Below are 19,751 nucleotides of genomic sequence, written 5' to 3'. Positions count from 1 at the left end.
AGGTAACGCGGTATCACATCTTCCCACAACCACATCAAAGTTACAACTAAACTACAGAACAACCATCATTCAAAACCACCTGAAATCAAGCTGAACAACTACAAAATTAAAGAAACAGCCACATTGAGATTAGTAAGAGAGGCAGAGGCGGACAGGCTGGTCCCACACCCACGTGTGGCGGATAAAAATCAGGAGGACACCTCGGCTGAGAAGGTCCTCCCTAAGAACTAAGGGGTCCCCCTCCCACACCAGGCGACCCACTCAGGGTTCTAGTGCCAAGAGGAGAAGTCCCTATCACTTCTGGCTGGAAAAATCAGCGTGAACGGAGGCTCAGGGAGGTTGAGGCAGTTGGAACCCTAGGCAGCTACTCATTTTTTTTTTTTTGGTATGTGCCCCGAGAACCCGGGACACTCTGGTCCACAGGCCGATGCTCCAACCTCTGAGCCAAACCGGCCAGGGCCAGGCAGCTACTCTTAAAGGGCCCGCACACGAACTTATCGAACTCACTACCTCTAAGCTTGAGGGGAGGCAGCTTGAGGGGCGCCAGAGACGTACAGGGAAGAACTGGAATGAGGGCTAGAGAGGGGGCTTTCTCTGGAACAAACTTGCTGTCAAAGGCCTTTGTTCCTTTGGTGAGCCCTTCCCTGGGGCAGCATACAAAAGCCATATCTGGGACTCCAGCAACCTGGCTCATACTGGTTGCCTGCCCTGGTGATCCCCTGAAGCTCCACCCCACCCAACTTTCAGGCCCACCCAAGTTGTTGCCAGTTGGTTTACCTTAGGATTGGCCTGTCCTGGATACTGCTTCAGGTTTTCCTAAATTCTTTCAAACAAGCAACATCCGGTCTCAGATAGCCCCATACCTCTCGTTAAGTAATACACAGAAACAAACACAGGGAGGCAGCCAAAATGAGGAGACAAAGAAACAGGTCCCAAATGAAAGAACGAACAAAATCCCAAGAAAAGAATTAAGCGAAATGAAGATAAGCAACCTAACAGATGCTGAGTTCAAAATACTGCTTATAAGGATGCTCAATGAACTTAGTGAGAACCTCAGTGAACTTACTGAGGGCCTCAAGAGCATTAAAAGGACCAGTCAGAAATGAAGGATGCACTAACTGAAATAAAGAATAATTTACACAGTTTCAATAGTAGAGTAGGTAAAGCCAAGAAACAAATCAATTTGGAATATAAGAAAGCAAAATCACCCAATCAGAACAGCAAAAAGAAAAAAGAATCCGCCCTGGCCAGTTTGGCTCAGCGGTTAGAGCGTTGGCCTGCGGTCCGGAGAGACCCGGGTTCGGTTCCCGCTAAGGGCACGTACCTTGGTTACAGTTTGTCCCCGGCCCTCGTTGGGTCGTGTGGGTGGCAACCACTCGATGTGTCGCTTTCACGTCGATGTTTCTCTCTCTCTCTCTCTCCCTCTCCCTCTATCTGAACAAAAAAAAGAAAAAAGAATCCGAAAAAATAAGGAGAGTCAGGATTCCAAAATGGCGGCAGAGTAAACGGAAGCTACACAGACGGTCTCCCAGAAACAAACTGGAATTACAACTATAACACAGACAAATCGAGGGGAAGAAGCAACAGAAAAGCAGCTTGCAAGGACCATATAACCAGGGACACTGACTCAATCCTGGTAGGATTGCCAAGGAGCGAGACGGGGGTTGGGAGCCCACAGACAGTAGCAACCTTAGCTGGGAGCAGCACCCTCGAGTTACACTCCCAAGCAGCTCCACAGCGCAGAGCCGGGACAGAGGCTAAAAAAGCCACAGCCACTCACCTTGGGCTCTGACAGAGCAAGGGCAGACTGGACTGAAACTGTATGGGGGCACTCGGGATTTGGAGGGCACTCAGAGCTTTTGCTGACTTGCTACCACGCAGGATGGTGGCCATATTGCTCCTTCCCAGGGCTCTGGGGAGAGGCAGCAGCCCCTCCCATGGAGATCCAACCTCACCCTGTGGGCCATTGAAATGCTAATTGAGGCTCATTACCAACCAGCATCTCCCCCACCCTTGGGAAAGCCCCTTATGCTGAGCACCTGAAGGAGTTTTTCAATCAACTGACAACCCAAAACTCTTCAAGTAACCGGGACTGCAAACCTCCAGGCAAAAAGCTAGAGGATAACAATACCTTTCTGGGGCTAGCAACTTGAACCAGGAAAGTAAGACTTAACAGTGGTGTTTAAACTGGGTACTCCCTCGCTCATCTAAACCCAAGAGAGGGAGCCACAAACAGCAGAACACCAACACCTACAGGGAAAACTTGACAGGCTACAAAGCCCAGTGTGATAGTCAAAATGGTGAAACACAGAAAAAGAAGCCAAATGAAAGAACAAGAGACCTCCACTGAAGATGAGATCAATGTGGAGCAGTTAGGCAAGTTAACAGAGTGTGATTTCAGAGCCGTGATCTTGAGGAAGCTCTACAGCATGAATAAGGACATAGATATGCTGAAAAGAAACAAATTGTAAATTAAAAACCACCAAGAAGAGATAAAAAATGACATTTCAGAAATGCAAAACACATTGGAAGGTCAAAAAAGCTGAGTAGAGGAAGCTGAGAACGGGATCAGTGAATTAGAAGACAGAGTAGAAAAAAAATCAATCACAAAACCAAAAGGAAAAAACAATTAAAAAACAGAAAGACAGCTTAAGAGAACAGTGGGACAACTGGAAATGTAATAATATTCGCATCATAGGAGTCCCTGAAGAAGAAGAAAATGAGCAAGGATTAGAGAATATATTCGAAGAAATAGTGACAGAAAAATGCCCTAATTTGGTGAAGGAAGAAGGCATTCAAGTTCAAGAAGCACAGGGAGCCCCAAGTAATTAGAATCCAAACAGGCCCACACCAAGACACATAGTAATTAAAATGCCAAAAATTAAAGACAAAGAGAGAATCCTAAAAGCAGGAAGAGATAAGCAACAGGTTACCTACAAAGGAAATCCCATAAGGCTATGACCTGACTTCTCACAAGAAACACTACGAGCCAGAAGGGAATGGCATGAAGTAATCAATACAACACTACTCTACACAGCAAGGCTATATCATTCAAAATAGAAGGTCAAATAAAGAGCTTCGCAGACAAAAAAAGGCTAAGGGAATACATTAGGACGAAACCAGCACTGCAAGAAAAGTAAAAAGGACTACTGTAATTAGTAGAAGAAATAGGAAAAAAAATAACACCACACTAAACAAAAATGGCAATAAACAAGTACATATCAATAATCACCCTAAATGTAAATGGCCAATAAAAGACACAGAGTGGCTGATTGGATAAGAAAGCATGACTCATCTATATGTTATTTCAAGAGACCCACCTCACAACAAAAGACTCAAGTAGGTTGAAAGTGAAGGGAGGGAAAAAAATTTTCCAAGCACATGGAAAACAAAAAAAAGCTGTGGTAACAATACCGATATCTGATAAAATAGATTTAAAAACGAAGGCCATAATTAGACACAAAGAAGGCCACAACATAATATTGAAAGGATCTAACCAACAGGAAGATATAACCTTGATAAATATAAATGCACCCAATATAGGAGCACCAAAATATATTAAAAATCTTCTGGAGGACTTCCAAAGAGAAATCAACAGCAATACAATCATACCAGGTTGACAGAACTGGATAGATCCTCTAGACAAAAAATTAGCAAGAAAACAGAGACTCTAAATGAAGCCCTAGACCAAATGGATTTAATAGATATCTACAGAGAATTACACCCCAAAACTACAGAATTCACATTCTTCTCAAGTGCACATGGGTCATTCTCAAAGATAGACCACATGATAGGACACAAACAAAATCTCTACAAGTTCAAGAAGATTGAAATCATATCAGGTATCTTCTCAGATCACAATGGCATAAAACTAGAAATCAATTGCAACAAGAACATGCAAAGACATTTGAACACATGGAGGCTAAATAGAATGTTATTAAACAATGAATGGGTTACTGAGGAGATCAAGGAAGAAATTTAAAACTTTGTGAAAACCAATGAAAATGAACACACAACAACACGAAATCTATGGGATGCAGCAAAAGCAATTCTAAGAGGGAAGTTCATAGCACTACAGGCCTACCTCAAGAAACAAGAAAAATTTCTAATTGACTGTATAACCTCACAACTTAAAGAATTAGAAAGCAAACAAAAAGAAAACCCCAGAGCAAGTAGAAGGAAGGAAATAGTAAAGATCACAGCAGAAATAAATGACAGAGAGACCAAGAAAACAATTCAAAGGATCAAGGAAACAAAGACCTGGTTTTTCAAAAAGATAAACAAGATGGACTCACCAAGGAACAAAGAGAGAGAACCCAAATACACAAAATCACAAATGAAAGAGGAGAAGTAACAACCGACACCATGGAATTACAAAAGATCGTTAACAACTATTATAAACAACTATATGGAAACAAATTTGACAATCTAAGCGAAATGGACAAATTTCTAGAAACACACAGTCTCCCAAATCTGGACCAGGAAGAGATAGAAAACCTGAACAGACCAATAACAACTAAGGAAATTGAAGACGTAATCAAGACTCTCCCAACAAACAAAGGCCAAGGCCCAGATGGCTTCGCAGGGGAGTTTTACCGAACATTCAATAAAGAACTAACACCTAGTCTCCTCAAACTATTTCAAAAAATTCAAGAAGAAAGAAGACTTCCAAACTCGTTCTATGAGGCCAGCATATTTCTAATTCCAAAACCAGAAAAAGACACTACAAAGAAAGAAAACTAAAGGGCCAATATCCCTGATGACATAGACACCAAAATCCTGAACAAAATGCTAGCAAATCGGATGCAGCAATACATCAAAAAAATTATTCACCATGACCAAGTGGGATTCATCCCAGGGATGCGAGGCTGGTACAATAGTCACAAACCAATAAATGTGATACACCACATAAACAAAATGAAGAATAAAAACCACATGATAATATCAATTGATGTGGAAAAAGCATTCGACAAAATCCAGCATCCATTTCTGATAAAAATGCTCAGCAATGTGGGAATAGAGGGATCATATCTCAACATAATGAAAGCCACATATGAAAGACCTACAGCCAACATCATACTCAATGGGCAGAAACTAAAAACATTTCCCTCAAGAACAGGAACAAGACAGAGATATCCATTTTCGCCACTCTTATTTAACATTGTACTGGAAGTCTTAGCCACAGCAATCAGACTTGAGGAAAAAATAAAGGGGATCTAAATTGGAAAGAAGGAAGTGAAACCGTCATTATTTGCAGATGACAGGATATTATACATGGAAAACCCAAAGACTCCGTCAAAAATCTACTAGACATAATAAATAAATTTGGCAGAGTAGCAGGATACAAAATGAACGTCAAGAAATTGACAGCATTTGTATATACCAATGATGAATGCACAGAAAGAGAAACTGAAAAAACAATCCTATTTACCATGGCGGCAAAAAAATTAAGATACCTAGGAATAAACTTAACCAAAGAAGTAAAAGACCTATTTGCAGAAAACTACAGGACATTGAAAAAAGAAATAGAGGAAGATATAAAAAAGTGGAAGCATATATTTTGTTCACGGATTGGAAGAATTAACATCATTAAAATGTCCATACTACCACAAGCAATCTATAGATTCAATGCAATCCCCATCAAAATACCAACGACATATTTCACAGAACTAGAACAAATACTTCAAAAATTCATATGTAACCAAAAAAGTCCCCGAATAGCCACAGCAAATTTGAAAAAGAAAGACAAAGTAGGTGGTATCACAAAACCAGATATCAGGTTATACTACAAAGCGACTGTAATCACAACAGCCTGGCACTGACACAAGAACAGGCATATAGAACAGTGAAAAAGAACTAAGAACCCAGAAATGGATCCAAGGCAATATGCTCAATTAATATTTGACAAAGGTGGTAAGAGCATACAGTGGAGTAAAGACAGCCTCTTTAATAAATGCTGTTGGGAAAACTGGACAGCTACATGCAAAAAAATGAAAGTAGACCATCAACTTACACCCTACACAAGAATAAACTCAAAATGGATAAAACACTTAAATGTGACCGGTGAATCCATAAAAATTCTAGAAGAAAATGTAGGCATCAAAATTTCGGACATCATATGCAGCAGAATTTTCACTGATACATCACCTAAGGTAACAGTTACAAAGGAAAAAATGAACACAGGGGACTACATCAAACTAAAAAGCTTCTGCACAGCAAAAGAAACAATCATCAAAATGGAAAGGCAACCCACTGTATGGGAGAACATCACTGCCAATGATATATCAGATAAGGGGTTAATTTCCAATATATAGAGAGTGCTCATACAACTCCACAAAAGGAAGACAAAGAACCCAATTAAAACATGGCCCTGGCCGGTTTGGCTCAGCGGTTAGAGCGTCGGCCTGCGGTCCTGAGAGACCCGGGTTCGGTTCCCGCTAAGGGCGCGTAACTCGGTTGCAGTTTGTCCCGGCCCTGGTCGGTTATGCGGGTGGCAGCCACTCGATGTGTTCCTTTCACGTCGATGTTTCTCTCTCTCTCTGTTCCTCTCTCTCCCTCCCACTCTACCTGAACAAAAAAAATGGAAAGATGTCCTCGGGTGAGGATTAAAAAAAAAAAAAAAAAAAAAATGAGCATAGAAGCTGTAAAGACACCTCTCCAAACAGGACATACAAATGGCTAAGAGATATATGAAGAAATACTCAACATCACTAATCATCAGAGAGGTGCAAATTAAAACAACAATGAGGTATCACCTCACACCTGTCAGAATGGCCGCCATCGACAAATCATCAAACAACAAGTGTTGGCAAGGGTGTGGAGAAAAGGGGACTCTAGTACACTGCTGGTGGGAATGCAGACTGGTGCAGCCACTATGGAAAACTATGGTGTTACCTCAAAAAATTATAAATTGAACTTCCATTTGACCCAGTGATCCCACTTCTAGAAATATACCCTAAGAAGACTAAAACACCAATCAGAAAGAATATATGTACCCCCATGTTTGTAGCAGAAATATTTACAATAGCTAAGATCTGGAAACAGCCCAGTGTCCATCAGTAGACGAATGGATAAAAAAGTAGTGGTACATAGACACAATGGAATATTATGAAGCTGTAAGAAAGAAAGATCTCTTACCCTTTGAGATGACATGGAGAGACCTGGAAAGTATTATCCTAAGTGAAATAAGCCAAGCAGAAAAAGACAAATACCACATGATGTCACTTATATACGGAATATAATGAACATAACAATCTGAGGAATACGGTAGACCCAGAATCATGGAAGTAAGGCACAGACTGACACCCCTCAGAAGAGGCGGGGGGGAGGGGGGGATAAACCACAGAACTTAAATGCATGTATGCATAACCAATGGACATGGACAACAAAGCCGGAGACGGGGTGGGGGTGTTGGGGAGGGGGGTGCCAATGGGGTAAAAAAGGAGAAACATCTGTAACAAAAAAAAAAAATAATAATAATAATGAATAAAAAAAAAATGAGGAGAGTGTAAGGAGCCTCTGGAACAACTTCAAGCGTGACAACACTGCATCTTGGGAGTGCCAGAAGGAGAAGAAAGAGAACAAGAAATCGAAAACGTATTTGAAACAATAATGGCAGAAAATTTCCCTAACTTGGTGAAGGAAACAGACATACAAGGCCAGGAAGCACAGAGTCCCAAACAAGATGAACTCTAAGAGGCCCACACCAAAACATCATCATCAAAATGCAAAAGGTTCAAGACAAAAAGAGAATCTTAAAAGCAGCAAGACAAAAGCAGATAATTACCTACAAAGGAGTTCCCATAAGACTGTCAGCTGATTTCTCAAAAGAAACTTTGCAGGCCAGAAGGGAGTGGCAAGAAATATTCAGAGTGATGAAAAGCAAGAACCTACAACCGAAATTACTCTATCCTAGAAAGCTGTCATTTAGAATTGATGGCCATATAAAGACTTTCCCAGACAAGAAAAAGCTAAAGGAGTTCGTCATCGCCAAACTGTTTTTATATGAAATGTTGAAGGGTGTTTTTGAAGGAAAAGATAAAATATATGAACAAACAAAATGGCAATGAATACATATCTATCGACAATGGAATCTACAAAGAAAATGAACAGGCAGAACAGAAACATTCTCATAAATACAGAGAACATTTTGTTGGTTGCCAGATGGGAGGGGGTTTGGGGGAGGGTAAAAAAGGTGAAGGGATTAAGAAGTACAAATTGGTTGCTAAACTGACAAACCTCAAAGGGAAGGGGGTTAGGGGGTGGGAGGAAATAAACCAAAAAACTTATATGTAAGTTTTCCACACTGTGGAAAAAGGCAGGAGGGGTGCGGAAGTGGGGAGGAGGGTATCAATGGGGGTAAAATGAGGAACATCTGTAATACATTTAACAATAAAGATTTTTTTTTAAAGTGTTGAAGAAGATGTAGAGAAAAAGAAACCCTCGTACACTACTGGTATGAATGTACATTGGTTCTGCCACTATGGAAAAAGTATGGAGGTTCCTCAAAAAATTAACAGAGCTACCATATGACCCAGCAATTTTTCTTCTGGGAATCTACTCAAAAATATTGAGAACACTTATTCAGCCCGGCTGGTGTGGCTCAGTGGTTGAGCGTTGATCCATGCACCAAAAGGTCCCCAGTTCAAATCCCAGTCAGGGCACATGCCCAGGTTACGGGCCCAATCCCCAGGGGGGGGCATGCAGGAGGCAGCCAGTCAATGTTCTCTCTCATAGATGTTTCTACCTCTCTCTCCCTCTCCCTCTCTCTAAAAACAAACAAACAAACAAACAAAAAAACGATAAAACATTTTTAAAATAAAAAAGAAAACACTTATTCATAAAGATATATATGTACCCCTATGTTCACTGAAGCATTCTTTTCACAATAGCCAGGACATGGAAGTGAATGACTGGATAAAGACATTATACATATATACAATGAAATACTACTCAGCCATACAAAAGATGAAATATTGCCACTTGCGACAACATGTATGGATGTTGAGACTACTATGCTTAAGTGAAATAAGTCAAATGAAAAAAAACAAGAACCATATTATTTCATTCATATGTGGGATATAAAACAACAAGCAACAAATGAACAAACAAATTGATACAGACAACAGAATGGGGGTTATCAGGGGCAAAAAGGGTGGGAAGAGGATAATGAGGGTAAAGGGGTTCAAATATATGGTGACAGACGGAGACTAGACTTTGGGTGGTGGCCAAACAATAGAGTACACAGAAGTCATATTATAAAGTTGTACACCTGATATATATATAATATTATTACTAACCCACATCACCCAATATATTTAATAATATAAAAAAATCACCGTTTCGCAACTACCAATGTGATAACTGATAAGCAATGACCATCAATAAATGCTACATTCATAGGGTGAAAGTATACTCACAACATCTCAACATATCACTTCACAGATTACTCATTAATTACTAAAGAATCCAAATTCACAGTGGAATTTGGCATCAGCCTTCTATTTTGAAGCAATGGAAGGGCACAACATCTGCAGTGTTCTGCCAAAGTGTTTAATAGACATGTTTTAATATAATACAAAGTGTATAATATAATACAATCACTGTAGGATACTTGTAGGATATTCTATAAAACAACTGTTCTGGACTCTTCAAAAATGTCATGTCACAAAAGAAAACAAAACAAAAAAATGGCCCTGGCTGGTTGCTCAGTGGTTAGAGCATCAGCCAGCAGACCAAAGTCCTGGGTTCAGTTCCCGCTAAGGGCACGTACCTTGGTTGCAGTTTGTCCTCGGCCCCAGTTGGGGTTGTGTGGGTGGCAACCACTTGATGTGTCTCTCTCACATCCCCCCTCTTGCCCTCCCGTTCTATCTGAAGATAAATGCAAAAATGTCTTCAGCTGAGGATAAAAATAAGAGTAATAAAGTAAAAAAACAAAAAACAAAAAAAATGCTGGGGAGGGTAACTGTTCTAGATAAAAAGAGATTAAAGAGATACAACAATGAATGTAATGTGTGATCTTTGATTATACTCTGGATTTTAAAATATTAAAAAATGAAACAGTAAAACAATGGAACAATTTGAAGAAATTTTAACAAATTCAACATCTGCTAATACTGTTAGCAACATTAAATTTCTTGGGTGTGATGACAGTATCCTGATAATGTAGGAAAACGTCCTGGTACTTACTTTCAAATGGTTTAGAATTAAGTAGAAAAAAAGCAAATGACACAAAATATTTACAATTAGTCCTTTATGTGAAGGATACAGAGAAGTTCACCATACTGTTCTTTCAAATCCTTTGTAGGTTTCAAATTTAAAAAAAAAAAAAAAAAATCAGTGGATTGGATTAAACAGCAGCTTAGTCATAGCAAACAAGACAATCAGACTGGAACCAAGATCTAAAGAAATCACCCAAATGGTGACAGGAATTTAAAAAAAAGAATCACCCAGGCCCTGGCTAGTGTGGCTCAGTTAGTTGCAGCCTTTTCCTGTGCACTGAAGGGTCACAGTTTCGATTCCCAGTCAGTGCACATACCCAGGATGCATATTCGATCCTGGGTCAGAGTGTGTGTGAGAGGCAACCAATCAATTGATGTTTCTTCTCTCTCTCTCTCAAAATCAATGAAAACATATCCTCAGGTGAGAATTTAAAAAAAAATAAAGGAACCACCCAGAATGCTGCAAAGTAAAAAAGATAGAAAATATGAAAATGAGGTGAAAAGACGAAGACAAAAGAAGATCTAGCCCAGGATTTCCCAATCTTGGCACTACTGACATTTTGGGCTGCATAATTCCTTATTGTAGGAACTACCCTGTGCACACTATAGGATGTCTGGCAGCACGAATGGCTTCCACACACAGGATGAATGTAGCATTCCCCACCCAACTAAGTTGTGAGAACCAAAAATGTCTCTAGACATTGCCAAATGATCCTGGGGGAAGAGGGGTAAAAACTGCTCCAAGTTGAGAACCTTTGCAGTAAAACTTAGCACCAGCTGAATTTCCAGGAGATAATTAAGATAACAGGGAGAACAAATACTCCAAAAGTTTATATGGAACCAAAAAAGACTCCAAATAGCCACAGCAATCTTGAAAAAGGAGAACAAAGTAGGAGGGATTACAATACTGGATATCAGGTTATACTACAAAGACACTATAATCAACACAGCCTGGTACTGGCATAAGAACAGGCACATAGATCAATGGAATAGAACAGAGAACCCACAAATTGACCCAAGACATTATACTCAATTAATATTTAACAAAGGCATACAATGGAGTCAAGACAGTCTCTTCAATACATGGTGTTAGGAAAATTGGACAGCTACACACACAAAATGAAACTAGACCACCAACTTACATCATACACAATAAACTCAAATTAGATAAAAGACTTAAATGTAACTCATGAATCCATAAAAATCCTAAAAGAAACTGTAGGCAGCAAAATCTCAGATATCACACACAGTAGAATTTTCACTGATACAACACCTAGGGCAAGAGAAACAAAGGGAAAAAATTAATAAATGGGACTACATCAAACCAAAAAAGCTTCTGCACAGCAAAAGAAACAAGCATCAAAATGGAAAGGGAGCCCTGGCCGGTTTGGCTCAGCGGTTGGAGCATCCACCTGCGGTCCGGAGAGACCCGGGTTCGGTTCCCGCTAAGGGCATGCACCTCGGTTGCAGTTTGTCCCCGGCCCTGGTTGGTCGTGCGGGTGGCAGCCCACTCGATGTGTCCCTTTCACATCGATGTTTCCCTCTCTCTCTCTTCCTCTCTCCCTCCCACCCTGTCTGTACAAAAAATGGAAAAATGTCCTCGGATGAGGATAAAAAAATAAAAAAAAATGGAAACGGAACCCACACTACTGTAGAGCATAATTGCCAATGATATATTAGATAAGGGGTTAAGTTCCAAAATACATAGAGTGCTCATATAACTCAACAAAAGGAAGACAAAGGCCCCAATTAAAAAATGGGCAGAGCCCTGGCCAGTTAGGATCAGCGGTTAGAGCATCGGCCTGCGGTCCAGATCCCGCTAAGGGGGCGTACTTCAGTTGCAGTTTGTCCCCGGCCCTGGTTGGTCCTGTGGGTGGCAGCCACTCGATGTGTTCCTTTCACGTCGATATTTCTCTTTCTTTCTCTCTCTCTCTCTCTCTCTCTTCTCTCTCCCTCCCACTCCATCTGAACAAAAAATGGAAAAATGTCCTCAAGTGAGGAGTAAAAAAAAAAAAAAAAAAAAAAAATGGGCAGAGGACCGAAATAGGTATCTCTCCAAACAGGCCATACACATGGCCAAGAGACATATGAAAAGATGCTCAACAACACTAATCATCAGAGAGATGTAAATTAAAACGACTGTGAGGTATGATCATCTCACACCTGCCAAAATGGCTGCCATCAACAAATCATCCAACAAGTGCTGGCCCAGGATATGGAGAAAAGGGGACTCTAGTACATTGCTGGTGGGAATGCAAGCTGGTGCAGACTACGGAAAACAATATGGTATTTCCTCAAAAAATTAAAAATTGAACTGTCGTTGACCCAGTGATTCACTTCTAGGAATATATCCTAAGAAACCTGAAACACCAATCTGAAAAACTATATATACCCCTATGTTCATAGCAACACTATTTACAATACTAAGATCTGAAAACAGCCCAAGTGTCCATCAATAGATGAGTGAATAAAAAACCTGTGGTACATCTACATAATGGAATACTATGCAGCAGTAAGAAAGAAAGATCTCTTATCCTTTGAGATGACAAGGAGGGACCTGGAGACTATTATAAGCAAAATAAGCCAGTCAGAGAAAGACAAGTATCACAGGATCTCAGTTATTTGTGGAATATAATGAACAAAATAAGATGATAAACAAAACAGACCCAGAGACATAGAAGTAGGGATCAGACTGACAAACCCCAGGGGGAGATAAACCAATGGACATAGACAACAATACTGCGGGGCGGAAGGGGGGGGGGAGGAAGAGTGTCAATGGGGGAGAAAGGTGAAACATCTGTATAAAAATAAATTAATTTAAAAAATAAAATAAATAATAATAACTTAAAAAAAATAAAAGAGAGAGAACAGGGAAAACAATATCTGAAGAGATAAAGGCTAACAATTTACCAGAACTCATTGGAGACATAATATTCAGATTCAGAAAGCACAATTAATATTAAGCCCAAAAAATAAAAATAAATTCATTCTGATATATTATCAAACACAAAAATCAAAAATATCTCAAAAAATCCAGAAAGAAAAGCCAAATCTCAAAATTATGCTTCTCAAAAGCAAAAATAGAAGCTAACAGGTAGCAGATATCACTGAGAGAAATAGTACTGAGAGAAAATAGCTGTCAACTGAACTATATATCCAACATAACTACCTTTCAAAACAAGGGCAACATAATAAATACAAACCTGACTTTGCCACTAATAAACTTCTAGAAAGAACTTCTAAATGTACTTTAGGAAGAAGAAAAATGGAAAGTAAGGGTCTAAGATGTAAGAAGGAATAGTAAGCAAATAAATAAATGGTAAATACACTGGACAAGCTAATAGTGCTTGCAGAGAGGTAAAGAAAGCTCACATTTATATGGAACATTAAAGTTTGAAAACACTTTTTTACAAACATAGCACTTCTTCCTGTTATAACACACCAATATAAGATACATCACCAATTCAATTTATGATTTCAAATGATAATTAAAGTCATTATCTTACAACTGCCCAGTTTAATGACTACCTGAAATGGGCAGGGGCATGTGCTACTACTTCAGAAAGGTGAAGGGACCTTCCTCGGGTCTCACAGAAAGTCAGCACCAGCACTGGAATTTAAAGCTTATTTGTTTATAAAAACAATCCCAAGCTCCTACTCTATTGTACCAAGTGACCTTTCGAAGAAGTAAGTCTCAGACTGGGGACTCTGGAGCATTTCAAGTATCTAGCCAGTCCCCTCATGGATCCCAACAAGCCATACTGCCTCCTTTGCTGAAAGGCCCTTTGCTTCCCTGCAAAGCCAATCCTGTACCCACTCTGCAGGGCAAATGTCATGACTCAACCCTTTCAGCTTTACTACCCTTTAGTGCTGCCTCCTACTAAACTCCCAGTTGCATTTAAGATCAATACCATGCAGCTTAATGTTCAACTAAAGCATTCTGTGCTGTCATGGTGTCCTCTCTCTGCCCTGAAAGCTCCTTGAAGATAAAAATCATGTCTCCAATTCATATATTCTTTTTTCCCCCCATCTCTCACACAGCCAGAATAGTGCTGGGTAAAGTTAGCATTCAGAAAAATGCTTGCTTACTGGTTTTCTTCCCCCACTCAAGTAAGATGTCACTGTGAAACTTGTATGAAGCCCTAGGCAAACAGAAATGTATTTCCAAAGGAAAGGAGATGCAAAAGAAATACGAAACAAATTTCTAGAGACAATGAGACCTCTCCACAGACTTCATTCTCTCTTCTCTGGAGGTTGTACAAGATAATCTAGATTTTTAGAAACTCAATTGTATTATTGCACATTAGTTTTAAAAACATACATATAACCAATTCACCTATACAGAGACTAGTTAAGACAATTAATTTGGCTTAGACATTAAGATCATTCTCTTGGGTAGATTAAAAAAATGAGAGAAAATGAGTACCTTGCCAGTTCCAGGAGGTCCTGCCAACAAGACAGCTCTTCCAGCCATTTTCTTGCTTTTAATTAATTCTACTATCACACCACATGCCTGAACACAATAGAAATAATAAATCAGTATTAAAATGTTTCACAGGAGCCCTGGCCAGTTCAGCTCAGAGGTTAGAGCATCAGACTGCGGTCCAGAGAGACCCAGGTTCGGTTCCCGCTAAGGGCATGTACTTCGGTTGCAGTTTGTCCCCAGCCCTGGTTGGGTCGTGCGGGTGGCAGCCACTCAATGTGTCCCTTTCACATCGATGTTTCTCTCTCTCTCTTCCTCTCTCCCTCCCGCTCTGTCTGAAAAAATGGAAAAATGTCCTTGGGTGAGGATTAAAAAAAAAATGTTTCACAGGGGGAAAAATGTCATCTCTGGTCCAAACAATTCACATACTCATTCAACTAACACTGAGTGCCAATACACTGTAGGTAGTGTTCTAGCTGCTAGAGACAGTGAAGGGCAAGACAGAAAAGCCTTGTGCTCATGGAGCTCCTCCTATTCCAATGGTGGAGATATTCACAAAGACATTGTATACATTACTACCATGAAATAAAAAGGGTAATGACAGAGCAAGTGCCCGGGGCACAGGATACTCTACAAAGAGTGATCTGGGAAGGCTTCTCTGATGACAATATATTTGATATGGAAAGTTCTGGTCAGGGCAGGAGTTAGTTACATTCAAATTAAAAAAATACAGGAAGGAGTATGGCATGCCCAAGGGACAGAAAGGCTACAGTGACCAAAGTACAGTGAATAAGGAGAATGGGAAAATGAGATTGAAGAGACGGGCAGGGGCCAGATCTCTGAACAGAATTTTAGAGTCCACGTTAAAGTCTGGATTTTATTCTACTTGTAATGGGAAGCTACTAAAATGGTCTTAGGCTGTGTCACGTTACAATGACTTGTTTTTAAAAGATTTTGATGGGCCTAGCCAGTGTGGCTCAGTGGAATGAGGTATTGTCACATGGACTGAAAGGTCCTGGCTTGATTCCATCAGGGCACATGCAGACTCAATCCCCAGTAGGGAGCGTGCAGGAAGCAGCCAATTAATGTTTCTATCTCTCCCTTTCTCTCTAAAAAAATCAATAAAATAAATAAAAGATTTTGACAGCTACTGTGTGGAGAATAGACAGTAGGAGTACAAATGGAGCAGTGACTTTTAGCCTGGGGACCAGAAGTAGATTCCAGGAGCCCATACACTTCCTGATATTGAAAACACAATTACATGTACGTGTTCCCATGTAAATTTTTTAATCGATAGCTTTCATCAGATTCCCAAATTAACCCATTAAGGGTTAAGAATCAATGGCATACACTACTAGTTGGCTATCAGTTAACTATCCCAGGATGCTGCAAAACAAATGCTGCATGTGAGGTTAAACCTGCAGCATCATAAGATTCATTGAATGCCTTTCAAACCCTCAAGATCAAATTTCTTGCCCTGGCCGGTTTGGCTCAGCGGTTAGAGCGTCCGCCTGCGGTCCGGAGAGACCTGGGTTCGGTTCCCGCTAAGGGCATATACCTCGGTTGCAGTTTGTCCCCGGCCCTGGTTGGTCGTGCGGGTGGCAGCCACTCGATGTGTCCCTTTCACATCGATGTTTCCCTCTCTCTCTCTTCCTCTCTCTCCCTCCTCTATCTGTACAAAAAATGGAAAAATGTCCTCGGATGAGGATTAAAAAAAAAAAAATTTCTTGCCTTCGCTCTTCTCTCTGGGCAGTGATGACACTATACCCTATTGACAGGGTCTTATGAATACATCTTAACTCCTGCACCACTGTTCCCCATGGACTGTGGACAGTATCATGGCGTCACACTTAAGACAGCCCCTCAAAAACTGTGGATTCAAGGAATGCATGTAGATGTTCTATATTCCATTTCTGGTTCAGCTAAAAAAGCCCAGTGCTCTTAATAGAGCCTAGAAGCTATTTTTCAGATGCTGCATTTCTAAAGAGATAACAGAACCACTATAGTCTTTCCATAGAACTCTGTGATATAATCCTCAGCATTGAAAGTCTTTGGGAAACTCACCTAGACAAGTTTTGCTCAGTGGTTAGAGCGTCAGCCCACGGACCACAGTCCCAGGTTCGGCTGAGGGCATATACCTTGGTTACAGTTTGTCCCTGGCTCTGGTTGGCAACCACTCGATGTGTATCTCTCATGTCAATGTTTCTCTCTCTCGCTCTTCCTCCCTCTCTCCCTCCCGCTCTATCTGAAGATAAATGCAAAAATGTCCTCAGGTGAGGATAAAAAATTTTTTTATTTTTGAGTCTCCTTCGGGAGACTCAAAAGAGATAGAAGAGACTCCAAATCTTGGATATGTACTCTTATTCACACATTAGGGCCTCTTCCATTTAATCTTCCTCAGTTTAAGCTCCAAATTCTCTCCAGTGGTGTGTTCAGTGAATACTAAAATTTAAAAATTAAAAACTTTAAGAGCCTTCAAAAGATTTCCTAGCCAGCCCTGGCTGGTTTGGCTCAGCGGTTGGAGCATCGGCCTGCAGACCAGAGTCCCAGGTTCGGTTCCCACTAGTGGCACGTACCAAAAAAAATAAGTAAAAAATAATAATATCATCTGGTCTCTATCCTCAGAAAGCTCATAGTCGTACAGAGGTACACAGCATCAGAGATAAGAGCATGTATTCTAGATTCAATAGACTTGGGTTTAAATCCTGGCTCTACCACTACCAGCTGAGTGACCTTGGACCTACCTCTGTGAACCACAATTTCCTTATCTGACAACAGAGTTCATAATAGTGGCACACATGCTAAAGGATTTAAGGGTAAAGTGTACTATTGTCTGCAACTTACTTTGAAATGTAAAAGTGAACTGGTTGGTTGATAAATGGGCGGATATATAATAAAGCAACACAGTAAAATGTTAATTGTAGAATTTAGGCACACACGTATTCACTACACAAGTCTTACAACTTTTTGTATGTCTGAAAAGTGGGAGAGAGAACTATTGGTGTGGAGGTGACAGCAAGACAATGGAGATAAAGCTGCTTGGTACAGTGTTTGGCACACAGAAAGTGTTCAACCAATGTTAGCTATTTGCAGTAACTAGTTCTTAGTAAGCAAAAGCTGTGTAAAAATAAATTTAAAAGCCACCTTGACCACGTCAATATTGCCTTTTTGAAAACACAATGTTCAAAATGAAAGACAGAGGCTTTTCTTTGGCCCTTTCTATTAGTACAATTAGGCTAGGAGGAAAGCCTTAACCTCATATTGAGGTTTCTGTAGCTGCTAAACCACAGCAAGGTCAAAGGTCATGAATCTGACCTTAGAGCACAGCAAACTGACAGGTGGCTCTAATATCATAGACAGTACTAAACTGGGAGTCATAATTACACGTGGGTACAAATCCCAGCATTATCATTGCTAAAATGAGTGGCAAGTAGATAGGCGAAGTGACCGCTCCCATTTTAATCTGCAATAATAATAATACAAAGAGCTCAAATAGTTTTGTGATTATGCTGTAGGTGAAAGTACTTGGCATCCTTGCCACTTAAAAAAATGAACTGTAATGGAATGATCAAAAGGAAGCTGAGAGCCCTGGCCGGTCTGGCTCAGCAGCAGAGTGTTGGCTGCGAACCAGAGAGTCCCCGGTCCCATTCCAGCCAAGGGCATATACCTCAGTTGCAGTTCACCCCCACCCGGGTCGGGGTCCTGTGGGAGGCAACCAACTGATATGTCCCTCTTGCACTGATGTTTCTCTCTCTCTCTCCCACTCTATCTGAAGATAAAAATGGAAGAAAGTATCCTTGGGTGAGGATTTAAAAAAAAAAAAAAAAGGAAGCTGAGAGTTCGGTAAAACAGACTGATCCTCCCTGTAAATTCCCACTTCCCTCCTTCAGCTCCCAGGACCTGGGAATCAAAATGGGCTTTTTAAGGTTGATCACTCCCCTACCATGGCCTCCCACTGCATTCACAAAAACCCAAATTTCTTACCATGGCCAGCAAAGCCCCGCAGGAAGTGGCCCCCAACAAATTATAATTATTTTATATGTTCATCGTCTGTCTCTTACCATACTAAAACGTAAAGCTCCATGAGAGCAGGGACCTCATTTATCTTGTTCCCCGCTGGATCCCAGCGTTGTGAACAGAACATGGCACGGAGTGGGGAGCTCGCTCAAGATTTGTTGTCAAGGAGATGAAGCAAGCAGTTAACCTCTCCAGTGGGGTCGTCACCTGCTCTCCTGGTAACTGCCCCAATCCCAGTGAGGTGCCTCCTCGCCGCCTCCCATAGTCAATTTCACTGCCCTGAAGAAACTTAAGCGGGACACCCCAGCCCACACCCAGCTCTGAGACTTCACCTCAGAAGCTCCCAGCTAGTCACTGCGGCCCTGCTCAGCGCCCAAGCCCCAGGCCCGCGGGCCAGCCCCACCTCTCGCGCGTTCTCCTGGCCCACGAGCCCCGAGGCCGCCTGCTTGGCCAAGCCGCTCTCGTCCAACCCCAGCCCCTTCACGTGGCTGTGGGAGGCAATGCGCTGCGTCTTCGTCGTGCTCTTCACCTCCTCAATCTTCATCTTGCACACGTCGGAAGCCAAAATCTGCGTGGAACACCAAGAGCGATTAACACACGCCCGGGATCCGCGTTACCATGTGGCCGTCACTAGACGGTTTGCCAGGGCCCGCCTTGCTCGGCTCTCTATTGGTGGAGATTGGAAACGCCTCCGCACCCCATTGACTCATGGATGACTCCGCCCACCAACTTCCGGCTGTGTTCAGGAGTTAACATTCCCGTATTCCGCCTTTGGCCCGGGGCAGTGAAGGCTTTGGGGACGCAACACTAAGCGGCTGGCGGCGCCGAAAGTTTGATATGGGGCGGAGGCGCTGAGTCGTAATCGTGCGGCATTGGAATGTCATATCCTTCGGTGAAACTCAAGGTGTTACCTCCGTTTTGAAGATGGAGAAACAAGTTTAAAGCTTAAGCTTTGACTTTTGCTTACTCGGTTTTCTGACTCCTAAGCCTTTGTGTCTTCCTGGTAGCCAGTCACTCCTACCCTGGTACTGCTCCATGAAACTGGCTTCCTCTGCTTCTCCTGCTTCCGCCATCTCCTTTCATTTAAATTA

General features: G+C 41.3%; 1 protein-coding gene across 11 annotated transcripts in view; it reads right to left on the bottom strand.

Moving 5' to 3' along the window:
- The window catches only part of RUVBL1 (RuvB like AAA ATPase 1), a 94,535-nt gene extending 75,243 nt beyond the window's left edge, over window positions 1-19,292 (bottom strand). For all 11 annotated transcript variants that reach the window (XM_036244057.1, XM_036244054.1, XM_036244056.1 and 8 more), the window contains exons 1-2: window positions 19,064-19,292; window positions 14,647-14,733 (exon numbers count right to left, since the gene is read on the bottom strand). In XM_036244057.1, coding sequence (XP_036099950.1) covers window positions 14,647-14,733; window positions 19,064-19,204 — 228 coding nt within the window. In that variant the 5' untranslated portion in view covers window positions 19,205-19,292. The remainder of the gene's footprint in view (window positions 1-14,646; window positions 14,734-19,063) is intronic.
- Window positions 19,293-19,751: the final 459 nt, after the last annotated feature.

The sequence above is a fragment of the Molossus molossus genome, unplaced genomic scaffold, assembly GCF_014108415.1.
Source record: "Molossus molossus isolate mMolMol1 unplaced genomic scaffold, mMolMol1.p scaffold_m16_p_6, whole genome shotgun sequence".
NCBI lineage: Eukaryota > Metazoa > Chordata > Mammalia > Chiroptera > Molossidae > Molossus > Molossus molossus.
The sequence above is the reverse complement of the archived record's forward strand: the minus strand, read 5'-3'. Positions and strand labels throughout refer to the sequence as shown.